This window comes from Anabrus simplex, chromosome 1, assembly GCF_040414725.1.
Source record: "Anabrus simplex isolate iqAnaSimp1 chromosome 1, ASM4041472v1, whole genome shotgun sequence".
NCBI lineage: Eukaryota > Metazoa > Arthropoda > Insecta > Orthoptera > Tettigoniidae > Anabrus > Anabrus simplex.
The window spans coordinates 942,265,980-942,280,068 of record NC_090265.1 but is presented as its reverse complement, the minus strand read 5'-3'; the positions used below and the strand labels follow the sequence as shown (position 1 = coordinate 942,280,068).

General features: G+C 39.9%; 1 protein-coding gene across 1 annotated transcript in view; it reads right to left on the bottom strand.

The window, feature by feature from the left end:
• Orc2 (origin recognition complex subunit 2) overlaps positions 1-13,867 on the bottom strand; it is a 114,581-nt gene extending 100,714 nt beyond the window's left edge. Inside the window, exon 1 of the mRNA XM_067148718.2 lies at positions 13,521-13,867. Coding sequence (XP_067004819.2) covers positions 13,521-13,617 — 97 coding nt within the window. The 5' untranslated portion in view covers positions 13,618-13,867. The remainder of the gene's footprint in view (positions 1-13,520) is intronic.
• Between the last annotated feature and the right edge of the window lie 222 nt (positions 13,868-14,089).

The window sequence follows — 14,089 nt, the reverse complement described above, 5'->3', positions numbered from 1 at the left end:
GCAATTGGACTTGATAAAAGAGTGACTGAATGGGTGGCTCGGTTTCTAGAAAGCAGAACTCAAGAGAATTAGAGTAGGTGAAGCTTTATCTGACCCTGTAATAATTAATAGGGGAATTCCTCAAGGCAGTATTATTGGACTTTTATGTTTTCTTATATATATCAATGATATGTGTAAAGAAGTGGAATCAGAGATAAGTCTTTTCGCAGATGATGTTATTCTGTACAGAGTAATAAATAAGTTACAAGATTGTGAGCAAATGCAAAATGACCTCAATGTTGTGAGATGGATGGTAGGCAATGGTATGATGATAAACGGGGATAAATGTCAGGCTGTGAGTTTCACAAATAGGAAAAGTCCTCTATGTTTTAATTACTGCATTGATGGGGTGAAATTTCCTTTTGGGGATCATTGTAAATACCTAGGTATTAATATAAGGAAAGATCTTCATTGGGGTAATCACATAAATATGATTGTAAATAAAGGGTACAGATCTCTGCACATGGTTATGAGAGTATTTAGGGGTTGTAGTAAGGATGTAAAGGAGAGAGCTTATTTGTCTCTCGTGAGACTCCAACTAGAGTACGGTTCCAGTGTATGGGACCCTTACCAGGATTACTTGATTCAGGAATTGGAAAAAATCCAAAGAAAGGCAGCTTGATTTGTGCTGGGCAATTTCCGACAAAAGAGTAGCGTTACAAAAATGTTGCATAGTTTGGACTGGAAAGACTTGGGAGAAAGGAGAGCTGCTCGACTAAGTGGTATGTTCCGAGCTGTCAGCGGAGAGATGGCGTGGGAGGACATAAGTAGACGAATAACTTTGGATGGTGTCTTTAAAAGTAGGAAAGATCACAATATGAAGATAAAGTTGGAATTCAAGAGAACAAATTGGGGCAAATATTCGTTTATAGGAAGGGGAGTTAGGGATTGGAATAACTTACCAAGGGAGATGTTCAATAAATTTCCAATTTTGTTTGCAATCATTTAAGAAAAGGATAGGAAAACAACAGTAGGAAATCTGCCACCTGGGCGACTTCCCTAAATGCAGATCAGTAGTGATTGATTGATTGAAATAATGGTTTTACCCTGTTTACGAGCCCCTCTCCTATTTGTCCTTTTCTCCCCTGCTTTAGGATATGGAAGAAGACTTTAGGGCTGATGCAAAAACCTCGTAATCTTGTAGAATCATCTTCCCCCCCCCCGCTTTCTTCAGTCTCATTCACAGTTCCTACAAGTACGTTGCTAGTGGGATCTGGGGACTCTGATGTTTCTATGGTGGCTATCGCTGCTGGTTCAGATTATGTTTGAAGGTTGCCAATTCTGAGGATTAGGTCGATCAGTTACAGCAGAAGAAAGAAAATCATCGCCTGAGAATATGGCATCATTGAACGGCCAAATTCCTGTGGCCTTGAAGCCACTGATTATGTTACTTGGGGTGAATGCTTGTGAAAATGCCTTTCCGACGAACCCAGCAACATGATAAATTGTGATTGGTGGTCCTGGTTTGTCTGTGGTGAGGTAGTTTGTGCAATGTGTATTACAATACCTTTTGAAAGGACCATAGACTGAAACATCCAAAGGTAGGAGTCTATGGGAGCAATGTGGAGGGAATGTTAAAATTACATTCCCTTTTTCTCCGGCATAAAGAATGACATCAAGAGACATGTGGCTCTCATGATTATCAATGAGTAGGAGAACTTTTCTTATGGAAGAGCATCCAACACATTTCTGGAAGTGCTTCAAATACAAAAGAAAGTTTTCAGGCGTCATCCAACCAGAACTGTGTGTGGAATGATCAGAACCCACAGGAGCCCCAAACATGAATGCTGGATTTGGTTTTCCACATGGGAAAATAAAAAAAGGTGGGATACTATTCCTTAAAGCATTCACAGCATTACATACAATCACTAACTGCCCTCTTTCAACTGATGTAACAAGGCCTACTTGCTTTGATTTCTTAGGAGCAATCACCTTTGGACATTTATGGACTGTAATAACTCCCGTTTCATCTGCTTCCATATCCTTTCTGCTCCAAACTGTTCACGTACGAGCACTGTTCGCAAGTTTTAATGAAACAAACCTACATTATGTTTGCTGAAACTTGTAGAACGTGACAAACTTGTAGCCTCGGGGGTTCTTAATAATAATTCTGAATTTAACTCCATAAAGCCACATAACCAAAAGTAACCTGCCTTTTTCTCATTATCCCACTATTTAGGATAGGTTTTTCCATTTTTTACTGCTAAGTCATAGGCTAATCATCTGGCCAAATCACAGGTTAATCCATGGTTCATGTGTGACATAACCAGTAAGTAATTTGCAAGTTCTGCTTCCTCAGTTTTATTAAAAACTTGCCTACCTGTATAGTCTGGGGTAAAATTAGAGCTTCCTCCCTGCTGAATCTTTCTAACATATCTCCTTAATGTATTCCTATTAATGCCAGTTTTTTTTTTTTTTTTTTGCAATTGTATATAAAGCACCACCAGCAAAAACTTTCTGCACTGCCTCCATAATTTCTGCAGGAATGGACACCCTGGGTTTGGCACCCTCCTTTCTTTTGTAGTGTTGTTTATGGATGTAAAACATGGGTCATGTATCCCTAACTGAATAGGTCAAGTATCCCTATAGTAAGTTCATAAACTTAATCTAACAGTTCATTGTATCTATTATAAATCAGAAATGTGGCTTTGTGTAAAAAGAAGGCCAGATATGTTACTAATAACAAGAAATAATACGAAGATTCTTACCTTCACAAGTGTAGACAGACAACAATTCAACCATTTAAAATTTACTTTTAACAATAAAACACATTTCATTCTTTCCTCCAGTAATCCCAACAAACAACTCAATCTCATTCTTAGGAAACTGGAGGGAAAATCAAAGACAAACAGTGGTCCCAACACCAAGCATCCTAAATATCCCTATTCTGAGATAAAGGCTTTGGGTCAAGTATCCCTAGTTTCCCCCTTATATACTTTAGGTATTGTTTCACATCATTTCTGCATGATTTTCACCCTAAAAACACAAACTAGCTAGGAAAGTATAACCACAATTGTTACAAACTCTCTAATTTACCATGTCAATATACAATGGATATAATGGTAAAGAAAAATACTGAGTCTATGTTTAAAATGCTAAAAGAATATCTTACTGAACAAAGTCTGAAGAGACTGATCAAAGTGATGACCACAGCTTCCTTTTAAAGATTTGCCTATAGTTCAGTTCTGAGCTTCAACATGACATTGGGGCACTGCCTTTTAGTGGAGACTAAGTGAATTAATAAACAGCCAATCATAGGCATCACTCTAATAGTGCACGTTAGACTCCAGTTCCAATTACCAATGTTGCTGATCTGTTGTTTACTGTAACCACGTGCTATCAGCTGTATGTTGAAATGTGCTTGGCTCTTTTCGCGGTCTTTGTGCTACATTTTCGTTTTGTCTATATTTGGTACTGTAGGCCTAGTGTTTATAAATTTATTGTTTAGAATCTTTTAATAGAACAGCACATTACAGTATTCTCCCCAGAAATTTTCGCCAACCGGGTGGCAGGAAAGAGCACACAGGCGGGAAATATTACGAAAAAATGTAACATGATCAAATCTCACTTTATTCCCCTCAGTGGATTAACAATAATATCAAACAGGTAAACATTAACTGCAAAGCTAAACCAATTTAGTGTTATCACGAACAAGAAATAAGAATATTTTGATCTCGTGTTCTGCTGCTTGTTCATCATCATGTAACACCGGGACATATCGCTCTGTTGGTGTGGAGTGCCATGCGGAATCTAGTACTCACATGCAGTTCTATGCTAATCCAGACACTGCTCGCGCATGATACCACGTGATAGTCAATGTAAACATTTGAACTTGGGTGCAATTGATATAATTACACTGACAACAATGAAGATTTATCATTTAAATACACAGTTTTATAGTATTGCTGCCATTAATGCTTTCACGGCCCGTACTTATAGACATGATATTGTATAAGCTTTTGGGCTTGTGCCGTGTCAAGAAAAAAAGGTGAAATTCTTAACGTTTTGCAGAAAACTGTGCTCTGCGTCCTCAGAAGAATTCTCGACTGTCCACGAGAAAGGTTGCTTAAACAATGACACTTTTGAATTTGGAACGTTATAATAGATGTAGAATAGAATATAACAGATTTATTTATCATCAACAGGTTATTTCCCCAATTAAAGATGATTCAATAAAAGATCATATACAGCAAATACACCTTAAGTAAATAACACTAATTTCCTAAAATAAAAACCAAATTCAAACTAAATCTAGAGACCATTTTATATGCATATTTACAAAACCTTAAATAACCTTTGTGGAAATGGTATGTTCATTCACCACCAGGTGGCCCCCAGGCTGTGACACAACGCTAGCGTTCGAAGCGGAAGCTGACCGAAGCATCACAATCAGACTAAGCGGTTCACATAAGCCTGGAATGAAACATCTGGTGACGAGGAATGTACGAGTTTGGAAAACACCGAGATGAAATAACAATAGTGAAGGGGCAAGGAAGGGAACTACCTACGTAAATTCTTAATGGCTGGCAACCAGGTATTTGTTGATAGCCGGTGTCCCTGTTGAAATTGTTAGGATTTTTATGTATTTCCACAGCTTCCCGTATAATCCTGGACCTGTAGTGTCTAGTGTGGGTAAAAGCTCGAGCATCTTGGAACATGACATCATGACCCGAGATAGAGCGTGCTCAGCTATTACCAATTTGTCAGGTTGGTTGAGACGAATATTATGTTCATGTTCTTTGATAAGGGTACCAATGGATCGGCATGTTTGTCCAATATATACTTTACCGCACGTACAGGGAATTTTGTATACACCAGGATGTAAAAGTGGGGACAATTTCTCCTTGGTTTTACTAGGCCTGTGAGCAATTTTAGTGGCAGTGCCAAACACGGTTTTTATATTGTGTTTGCGGAGGACCTTGGCAATTTGATCTGTGGTGTTGTGAATGTAAGGCAAGTATGCAGTTCCCTTCACTTCTTCCTTCTTGTGAGATTTGCTTGGTCGTTTCTCTGGGATGTAGGGCTCTATGAATCTGCAAATCGTTGTAACCATTACCCTTAAACGCGACTTTGAGTGTGTCCATCTCCATCTGGATATGTGATTGCTCACAAATTCGTCTCGCCCTCTTGGCGAGTGTTGTGAGGATGCCCTGTTTTTGTGCTGGATGGTGGAGAGAATCTGCATGAAGATAGCAATTTGTGTGGGTAGGCTTACGATAGGCGGTACGTCCTAAGAAGCCGTCCGATTTCTTTCTTACTAGAACCTCCAAGAAAGGAAGGCATCCGTCCGACTCCATCTCCAAAGTGAATTTTATTGATAGATGTTGCTGATTTAGGTGGTCTAGAAATAGATTAAGTTTCTCAGGACCTTCTGTCCAGATCACAAATTTCATCAACATACCTCCACCATATCATAGGCTTGACAGGCACCGAAGCAGTAGCCTCCTCCTCAAAATGCTCCATAAAGAAATTAGCCACTACGGGTGAAAGTGGACTTCCCATAGCCACTCCGTCCGTCTGTTCGTAAAAATTCCCACCCCACAAGAAATAGCTGGACGTCATGCAATGGTAAAATAGCTTAGTAATGTCCTCGGGGAACAGGTGTTCAATGAGAGACATGACCGAGTCAATCGGCACTTTAGTGAACAAGAACTCCACATTGAAACTCACTAAAAGTGCATTAGGTTGAAGGGTTATGGTTGACAGCTTGTTGACGAAATGCCGAGAGTCCCTGACATATGATTTAGTATGTCCTGTGTATGGCTGAAGCAATTTGCTTAGGTATTTAGCCAGAGCATTCGTAGGAGAACCTATAGCACTAACAATAGGTCTGAGTGGAACATCTTTTTTATGGATCTTAGGCAGTCCGTATAGTCTAGGTGGCACTGCATTCCCCTGGGGCAGATGTTTAGCATCCTCTTTTGGAATGGACACACGAGTGGTGGGATCACAAGAGCTCAGTCTGTAGACAGGCTCTGACAATATAGCCGATATCTTCTTCTTACACTCGCCAGTGTCCATAACCACTGTCGCATTAACCTTATCAGCTGAGAGAATGGTCAGTTCAGAATCATCTCTAAGTTCCTTCAGAGCTCTCCTTTCACCTCTTGTTAAATTGGGCGCGGGTACAACAACGGACCTTATAAGTCTCACACATTTCTGTCTTAACTCCTCAGTCTCATCCGTCGGTAGTTTGTGGATGGCTGCCTCAACGGAAGTAATTAAATCCTCAGTGGGAATTTTAGAGAGAGCGACAGCAAAATTAAGACCCCTAGCTAGAACTGCCGTTTGGTTCTCGTCCAAGGATCTCTTGGAATGATTGACGACAGTTTTACTTGCATTCGGGTTTGTGCAAGAGACCGCCTGTTTCTGAGCTAGACGGAGGAACTTTGATTTCTGTCTGAATGACACCTGGTTGAATTTTCGTTCAGCCTGTATAGCAGTAATGCGATCGAAAGTCAACTACAATTCCCGCGAGAGAGATTGCTTAACAGCAGGCGTAAATGAAACAACTCTCGGGAGACTGAATTCAGTTCCCTACGAGTGTTATGCACTCTCTCGATCACAAGAGCCTTGCTAGCGTGTTGATATATTCTCCTGGCTTTCGTTGTATTTAACGTGTCCTTCAGATTCACACAGTTGGGAATGATGTTATGGTCCCTGCATCTCAGTAGAAAGCACAACTGGAGTCCTTGTTCACTAAAGTGCCGATTGACTCGATCATGTCTCTCACTGAACACCTGTTCCCTCAGGACATTACTAAGCTATTTTACCACTGCATGATGTCCAGCTATTTCTTGTGGGGTGGGAATTTTTACGAACAGATGGACGGAGTGGCTATGGGAAGCCCACTTTTGCCCGTAGTGGCTAAATTCTTCATGGAGCATTTTGAGGAGGAGGCTATTGCTTCGGCGCCTGTCAAGCCTATGATATAGTGGAGGTATGTTGATGATGTATTTGTGATCTGGACAGAAGGTTCTGAGTAACTTCATCTATTTCTAGACCACTTAAATCAGCAACATCCGTCAATAAAATTCACTATGGAGATGGAGTCGGACGGATGCCTTCCTTTCTTGGAAGTTCTAGTAAGAAACCGGACGGCTCCTTAGGACATACCATCTATCGTAAGCCTACCCACACAAATTGCTATCTTCATGCAGATTTTCACCACCGTCCAGCACAAAAACAGGGCTTCCTCACGACACTCACCAATATAACAGAAGAGTTTTACATATTGTTAGACCAATACGCCAATCCCAATTACAATATAAATGAAATTACAGAAAAAACCATACCATTTTCAATAAAGCCATCCCCGCCTTAAAAATGATTATCACAAAATAATCAACAAACAGAACATAACATGCGCCATAGTACCGACGAACAACATGCCCTGCTCCGCCCCTACCCCCACAACAGCAGCTCTCCCTACCCCTCCATCCATTCCCCTCGCAGCAGCAGACACAAACCTGAGGAGAACGCGATACAGTACACGCCAAGCTCTCAAATCCAACGCAACCCAACCACGACAGCAACAGTTAGTATATGTTCACATCAACACACACGCACAGACAATCCTTCAGCTTATAACTCTACTCACACCCTTTTTTCGTCTTCCACAGATAATATATATCAGCATACAGCTATAGACCAGGAAGGAGCTACCACTTTGCATCAAGAAATACTTATGTACAAATCTCGACCACAACTTCCTCCAATACTTACAGATAATATTCCACTCACAGCTGCACACACTTACCTCCATCTATATAACTGGATTTTGTTAACAACAGAGGCATTTCACCACATAAACGGAGACATTTACATATACAATAAGTCTTCCTAGAGAGCTATATCATTCCCTATGAACGCAAGCACTGATTTATTTATAACATTGGACTCAAAACGAGAACAAAAATACCCGCAAGACGTATACATTCATTTCTATGAAATGTTTTACATTCATTATTTTAAAGGATTTTAATATTTACTGTCTATTTTAATGCGTGATTTTAATATGTACTGTATATTTCAATGTATTTTGAAATGTTTTACATTCATTATTTTAAAGGATTTTAATATGTACTGTATATTTCAATGTATTTGTAATTTAAATTCAAGCTTAAGTTAGGTTCCATAAACAAATTCTAGTCTTAAGAAGATAGCTCTATACCTAGGTACCTGAATTATAGTACATAACCATTTCACACTCAACATGCCCAATTTGGCCACTTGGACATGATGCTTCCCCATGGCATCTCCCTTTAGAAAAAGGCATACTAACTAATGCATGACACATATGTAAAGGTATGCATGTACAGCTGATGATGACTATTTAGTCGAAACTGGTCCTGTAAGCTAAATCTTACGGTAATAAAATTGTATTGATAAGGTGGAACCTTTTCTTGACTATACATAAACTCACCAAGAGGGCGAGATGAATTTGTGAGCCATCACATATCCAGATGGAGATGGACACACTCAAAGTCGCGTTTAAGAGTAATGGTTACAGCGATTTGCAGATTCATAGAGCCCTACATCCCAGAGAAACGACCAAGCAAATCTCACAAGGAAGAAGTGAAGGGAACTGCATACTTGCTTTACATTCACAACACCACAGATCAAATTGCCAAGGTCCTCCGCAAACAAAATATAAAAACCGTGTTTGGCACCACCACCACAATTACTCACAGGCCTAGTTAAACCAAGGACAAATTGTCCCCACTTTTACATCCTGGTGTATACAAAATTCCCTGTATGTGCGGTAAAGTATATATCAGACAAACATGCCGATCCATTGGTATCCGTATCAAAAAACATGAACATAATATTCGTCTCAACCAACCTGACAAATCGGTAATAGCTGAGCACGCTCTATCGTTGGGTCATGATGTCATGTTCCAAGATGCTCGACTCTTACCCACACTAGACACTACAGGTCCAGGATTATACGGGAAGCTGTGGAAATATGTAAAAACCCTAACAATTTCAACAGGGACACCGGCTATCAACAAATACCTGGTTGCCAGCTATTAAGAATTTATGTAGGTAGTTCCCTTCTTTGCCCCTTCACTATTGTTATTTTGTCTTGGTGTTTTCCAAACTTGTACACTCTTCGTCACCAGATGTTTCATTCCAGGCTTATGTGAACCGCTTAGTCTGATTGTGATGGTTTGGTCAGCTTCTGCTTCGAACGCTAGCGTTGTGCCACGTCCTGGGGGCCATCTGGTGGTGAATGAATGTACCATTTCCACTTCTACTTCTATTATAACGTTCCAAATTCAAAATTGTCGTTGTTTAAGAAGCCTTTCTCGTGGACAGTCGAGAATTCTTCTGAGGACGCAGAGCACAGTTTTCTGCGAAACATTAAGAATTTCACCTTATTTTCTTGACACGGCACAAGCCCAAAAGCTTATACAATATCATGTCTATAGTTTTACAGTATTTACATTTAAATTTGGAACACCCAATGACTCAAATATGTATTAATGTTATGAAACTAACACACATCTAGGTTATGTTAGCCGGGTGGTCTGTAAAAACGGCAGAGCGGTGTGCCTATTAAAAAGGTCCTAGGGAGAACGCTGAGTGATGAATAGTGTTATGAAACTAACACACATCTAGGTTATGTTAGCCGGGTGGTCTGTAAAAACGGCAGGGCGGTGTGCCTATTAAAAAGGTCCTAGGGAGAACGCTGAGTGATGAATAGTGTGTAGGAAGATACATTAGTGCTCCAGTTTATATAGTAGCTTAGTTTAATATTTTGTTTGGTAGTTTTATTTAGTAGGTTTACTGTAGGCCCGTGTGTGAATTTTATATTCTGTCACATCGAGAACTACATCTAAGGATGAAGCTCCTAAGGGAAGAAAGCCCTTCGGACGAAGTACTTTACTAATGAGGTAGGCCTGGGAAATTATTTGCAATGGTAGGGAGTATTTCGAGAGTGAGAAAGATAACAGTGCACCTCTCTTGCCAGTTGCAAAAGCAGAGAACAGCTCATGCCACCGAGATTAACAGGAGCACAGTCATAACCACTGAGCAGAAGTACGGTCCTGAGGAGCAGGCAGTGGGCTAATAAAACTTGAAAAGAGGAATAAGCCTAAACCAGTAATGGGATTACTGTAGGTTTATTTTCAACTAGATACAATTCATCATCATATTTATGCCTATTACCATAAAAAAAGAACACCCTAGAGAAACTGTTTTTCAGTGGAAGCAAACCTTCCCTTAAAAAAATAGTTAAAAATCTGGGTTTGGGGTACAGGAAAGTTAAAGGGCAAAGAGGGCCAATGCAGGGAAATGATATCATGATGTGGCGGTGCAGATCTTTGAGAGAGATTGTTAACGAGAATTTTGGTCTATTGTATGGCTGGACGAAACATGGGTTAATGCTTCTCATTCCCAGAAAAAGGAGTGGATATATTGATTGCACTATTCCAGTAAACTCCTGACGCTGAACGTATATACATGCGGCAGCTTCTGATCCCAAAACTTGGCCCGCCCTAGTTATAATGAGGGTTGTCTGTTGGCACGTCCTAGTGATGAGGTTTCTTTCCTCTGGACAGAAGGGGCGTGTGATGTTTAAAAGGCAAGTGAGTGCTGTCAAGACAAAGGTTGTCATATTTGACGTCGATTATTTAAACATGTTAGTATTTAATTTATTCTAAAGACAAAATATAAATATAAAAAACCTGATCATGAACCACAGCACAAACCAATATCGCAGAATATTTTGTTTAACGCATAACCCGTTCAGTGGTCACAGATGTTGGAAGGAAGAAAGAAAGAAAGAAAGAAAGAAAGAAAAACAGAAGGAACTGGCAAATAAACTCGACAAAGAACTTTCAAATAGCCATAAATTTTAAATACAAATAACAGGTCTGCCTAAATACCATGCTTGAATTCATATCAAAGTAAACCTATTAAAATATTACTTTTATGCAGCTAATATCAGTGTCTCGCTTTCAGTAAAGGAAGGAAAAGTAAAATTATGAATAATGGACTGGGATAACAATAATAATACCGAGCGAGTTGGTCGTACGTTTAGACCACGCAGCTGTGAGCTTGCATTCAGGAGATAGCGAGTTCAAACCCCATTGTTGGCAGCCCTGAATGTGGTTTTCTGTGGTTTCCCCTTTTCACACCAGGCAAATGCTGGTGCTGTACCTTAATTACAGCTACGGCCGCTTCCTTCCCGCTCCTAGTCGTTTCCTATCCCATTGTCACCATAAGACCTATCTGTGTCCGTGCGATTTAAAGCCAAGTGTTTTGTTGTTGTTGAGTAATCAGTCCAAAGACTGGTTTCATGCGGCTCTCCATGCCACCCTATCCTGTGCTAACCTTTTTATTTCTACGTAACTATTGCATCCTACATCTGCTGTAATCTGCTTGTCATATTCATATCTTGGTCTGCCCCTACCGTTCTTACCACCTACACTTCCTTCGAAAACCAATATAACCCTTACCTATGTTGTTCTTCATTAACGTATTCATATGCTTTACATATCAGCCGTTGACTTTGCTTGCTTAAAGTAGTCTCCTTTTCTTCGCAGATCTACCACTACTAGGTTGAGTATCACTCTTGGGCATGGAACCACTGCTACTCTGTCGAATAACACTCATGGGCACCGAACCAGTACTATTTGGTCAAGTATCAGTGCTGCTGATGCTCAGTTGAGGATCGTTTGTGTGCACTGGCAGATTTAATTCACGATCTTATGGTGCGTTAATTTCCAGGTTTGATTCCCGCGGCCTCCACATTATCACATGAAGCTAAATGACAAGCAATAGGCCTACACTTCACAAATATGAATTAATGAAGCAATTATTACAAGACTTTCAAACAGCGAACAAAGCACGTGAGAATTGTCTGAGCTGGAAAAAGAGACTGACGTCTATTGTATAAAAAGGTGCACTGGCAACAGAGCTGTGGGGATTTCTGTTGGGGAATGAGAACTTCCATGTTAAAGTCCACTACTGTCATAAATCACCCCCTACTGGGCAAGCAAATGGCCGAGAGATCAAACATTTACCGAACTGTTTCAATGCCAATGGGTATGCGTTGCCCGTCTCAGCTATACCTGTAGGAAAGGGGAGCAGAATCATAGTGATTCACAATGGTACTTCCCAAGGTTTTGTGCCAAAATGCTTGTATGTGTTCCGGTCCAAGAAAACCGGAGAACACCATGAGGAAATGAATAGTGGCACATTCCAGAAATGATTTGGGGAAAGACTGTTGAACAACTTGCTTGAAAAGAGAATAATAATCATGAACAATGACCCCCTACCACTCGGTCATTCTTGAATAAGCACCAACAATGGCAGCTAGACATAATGAGTTGACCGAGTGGTTGAAGGAGCACAATATTTTGGTTCGTGATGGCACTCCTGTGAATCTTGTTAAACAAAACAAGCCCGTGCCCAGATTACGTGGTGGATGAAAGTGCCAGGAGGCATGGACATAATGTAGTTCGCCTTCCAACATACGACTGCCATTTTAACACCACAGAACTGATTTGGGCCCAAGTGAAGGATTAACTTACATAACTGCAAATAACCAACTCTTCACAGTTTCGAAAGTTGAAAGACTTCTTTAGGAAGCTGTAGGCTGTGTAAATGCAGAAGACTGGAACAAGGCTGTGAGACGCACAAAATCCGTGATAAGTGAAGCTTTATTAACTCTTTAAGGTCAAACAAGAGTGAAACCGCTAGGCGACGGCAATGCCGATAGTGAATCAGAAATTAGTGGTGTATGCCCTTTGTAGGATTCTTTTTTCCCAATTCCTTAGGAGAAAATGTATCTTATCAGCAAGTTCTTCTGGTTGGTGAGTAGAAATTTCATTTCATTTTCTAGCGTTTTATCTGTTTGAGCATTAATCTATTTTTATCTTATAGACTTCTCCTCAGTGTGTTGTTCATCTTATGTGATATATCCATGTTGCTACAAAGATTGATTCTGGACATATATACGAGTATATACATTTCTGTTCGAGTTGTGTACTGTAATCAGCTGTTTGTACTCATAACAATTTGGCACCATCGGTTTAACTTCCAGTTAAAAATCAAGTCTAAACTCAAGAACGGAACTATAAAATTAGTATCTTTTGCAAAATACTGAAGTAAGAATACTTCTAGGGGCGGGATGGTGGATCCCTGGCAAGCACAAAAAAAAAAAAAAAAAGGAACTCTCCTTACTACTAAACGGATCGCTGCACATCATTTTATATGCTGTTTACTCCTTCCTAAATATGCTCACCGGGCACGGAGCCCAACCGAAAAATAACCATCTGACAGTACCATACAACCAATGCAATCCCAGAGAATACTACACGGTTTTCATTTACTCGACAAGCATAAACCTTCGTATTTGCCGTCAATATTGAAGATTATTTCAATTATCAATACTGAAATGCATCCTTTAAAGTTAAAACTACAAAACAGAGTTATAGAAATATTAGTGGCACCTAAATATACTGCATTACCTTTTACTAAAAAATCACCCTCTCGGAATTCATATAGTTTTACTTCTTTATCGTGAATAAATCTCACTTCAGCCTTCTTCTTGGTTTTGGTTGTCATTTTCACTGGTCTCGAAAGTATCACGCGTATATGTGTAACACAACACTATCTACTACATTGCAAAGAATGGATCAAAGACAGTCAACAAAATCACAATATCAACACAAATTTTCATCCGTATTATTCTCTCATTTTCATAGATAAATAACTTAATCACTATTCTCAATCAGAAAACGACTGAGAATTCAATACTTTCCGTCCTAAGGCGCATATTGTCCGCACTTTGACAATTCATTGAAAGCGCGCGAAGTTTCACGCCACCGCCGTCTAAACCCTAACCGTATGTGATGCCTGCCAAGACCATCTCCAAAAATATCAGACCACCTAACTTCTGGAATCCCTTTCAGACCTGAAAGAAAACTGGAGGTGTGAATTTTTGTTTGTACGTCAAGAACTGACTAAAATGCTCCTCAATACACATATTAATAGTTTATTTTACAAAATAAAAACTAACATCCGAAAAACAGGACCC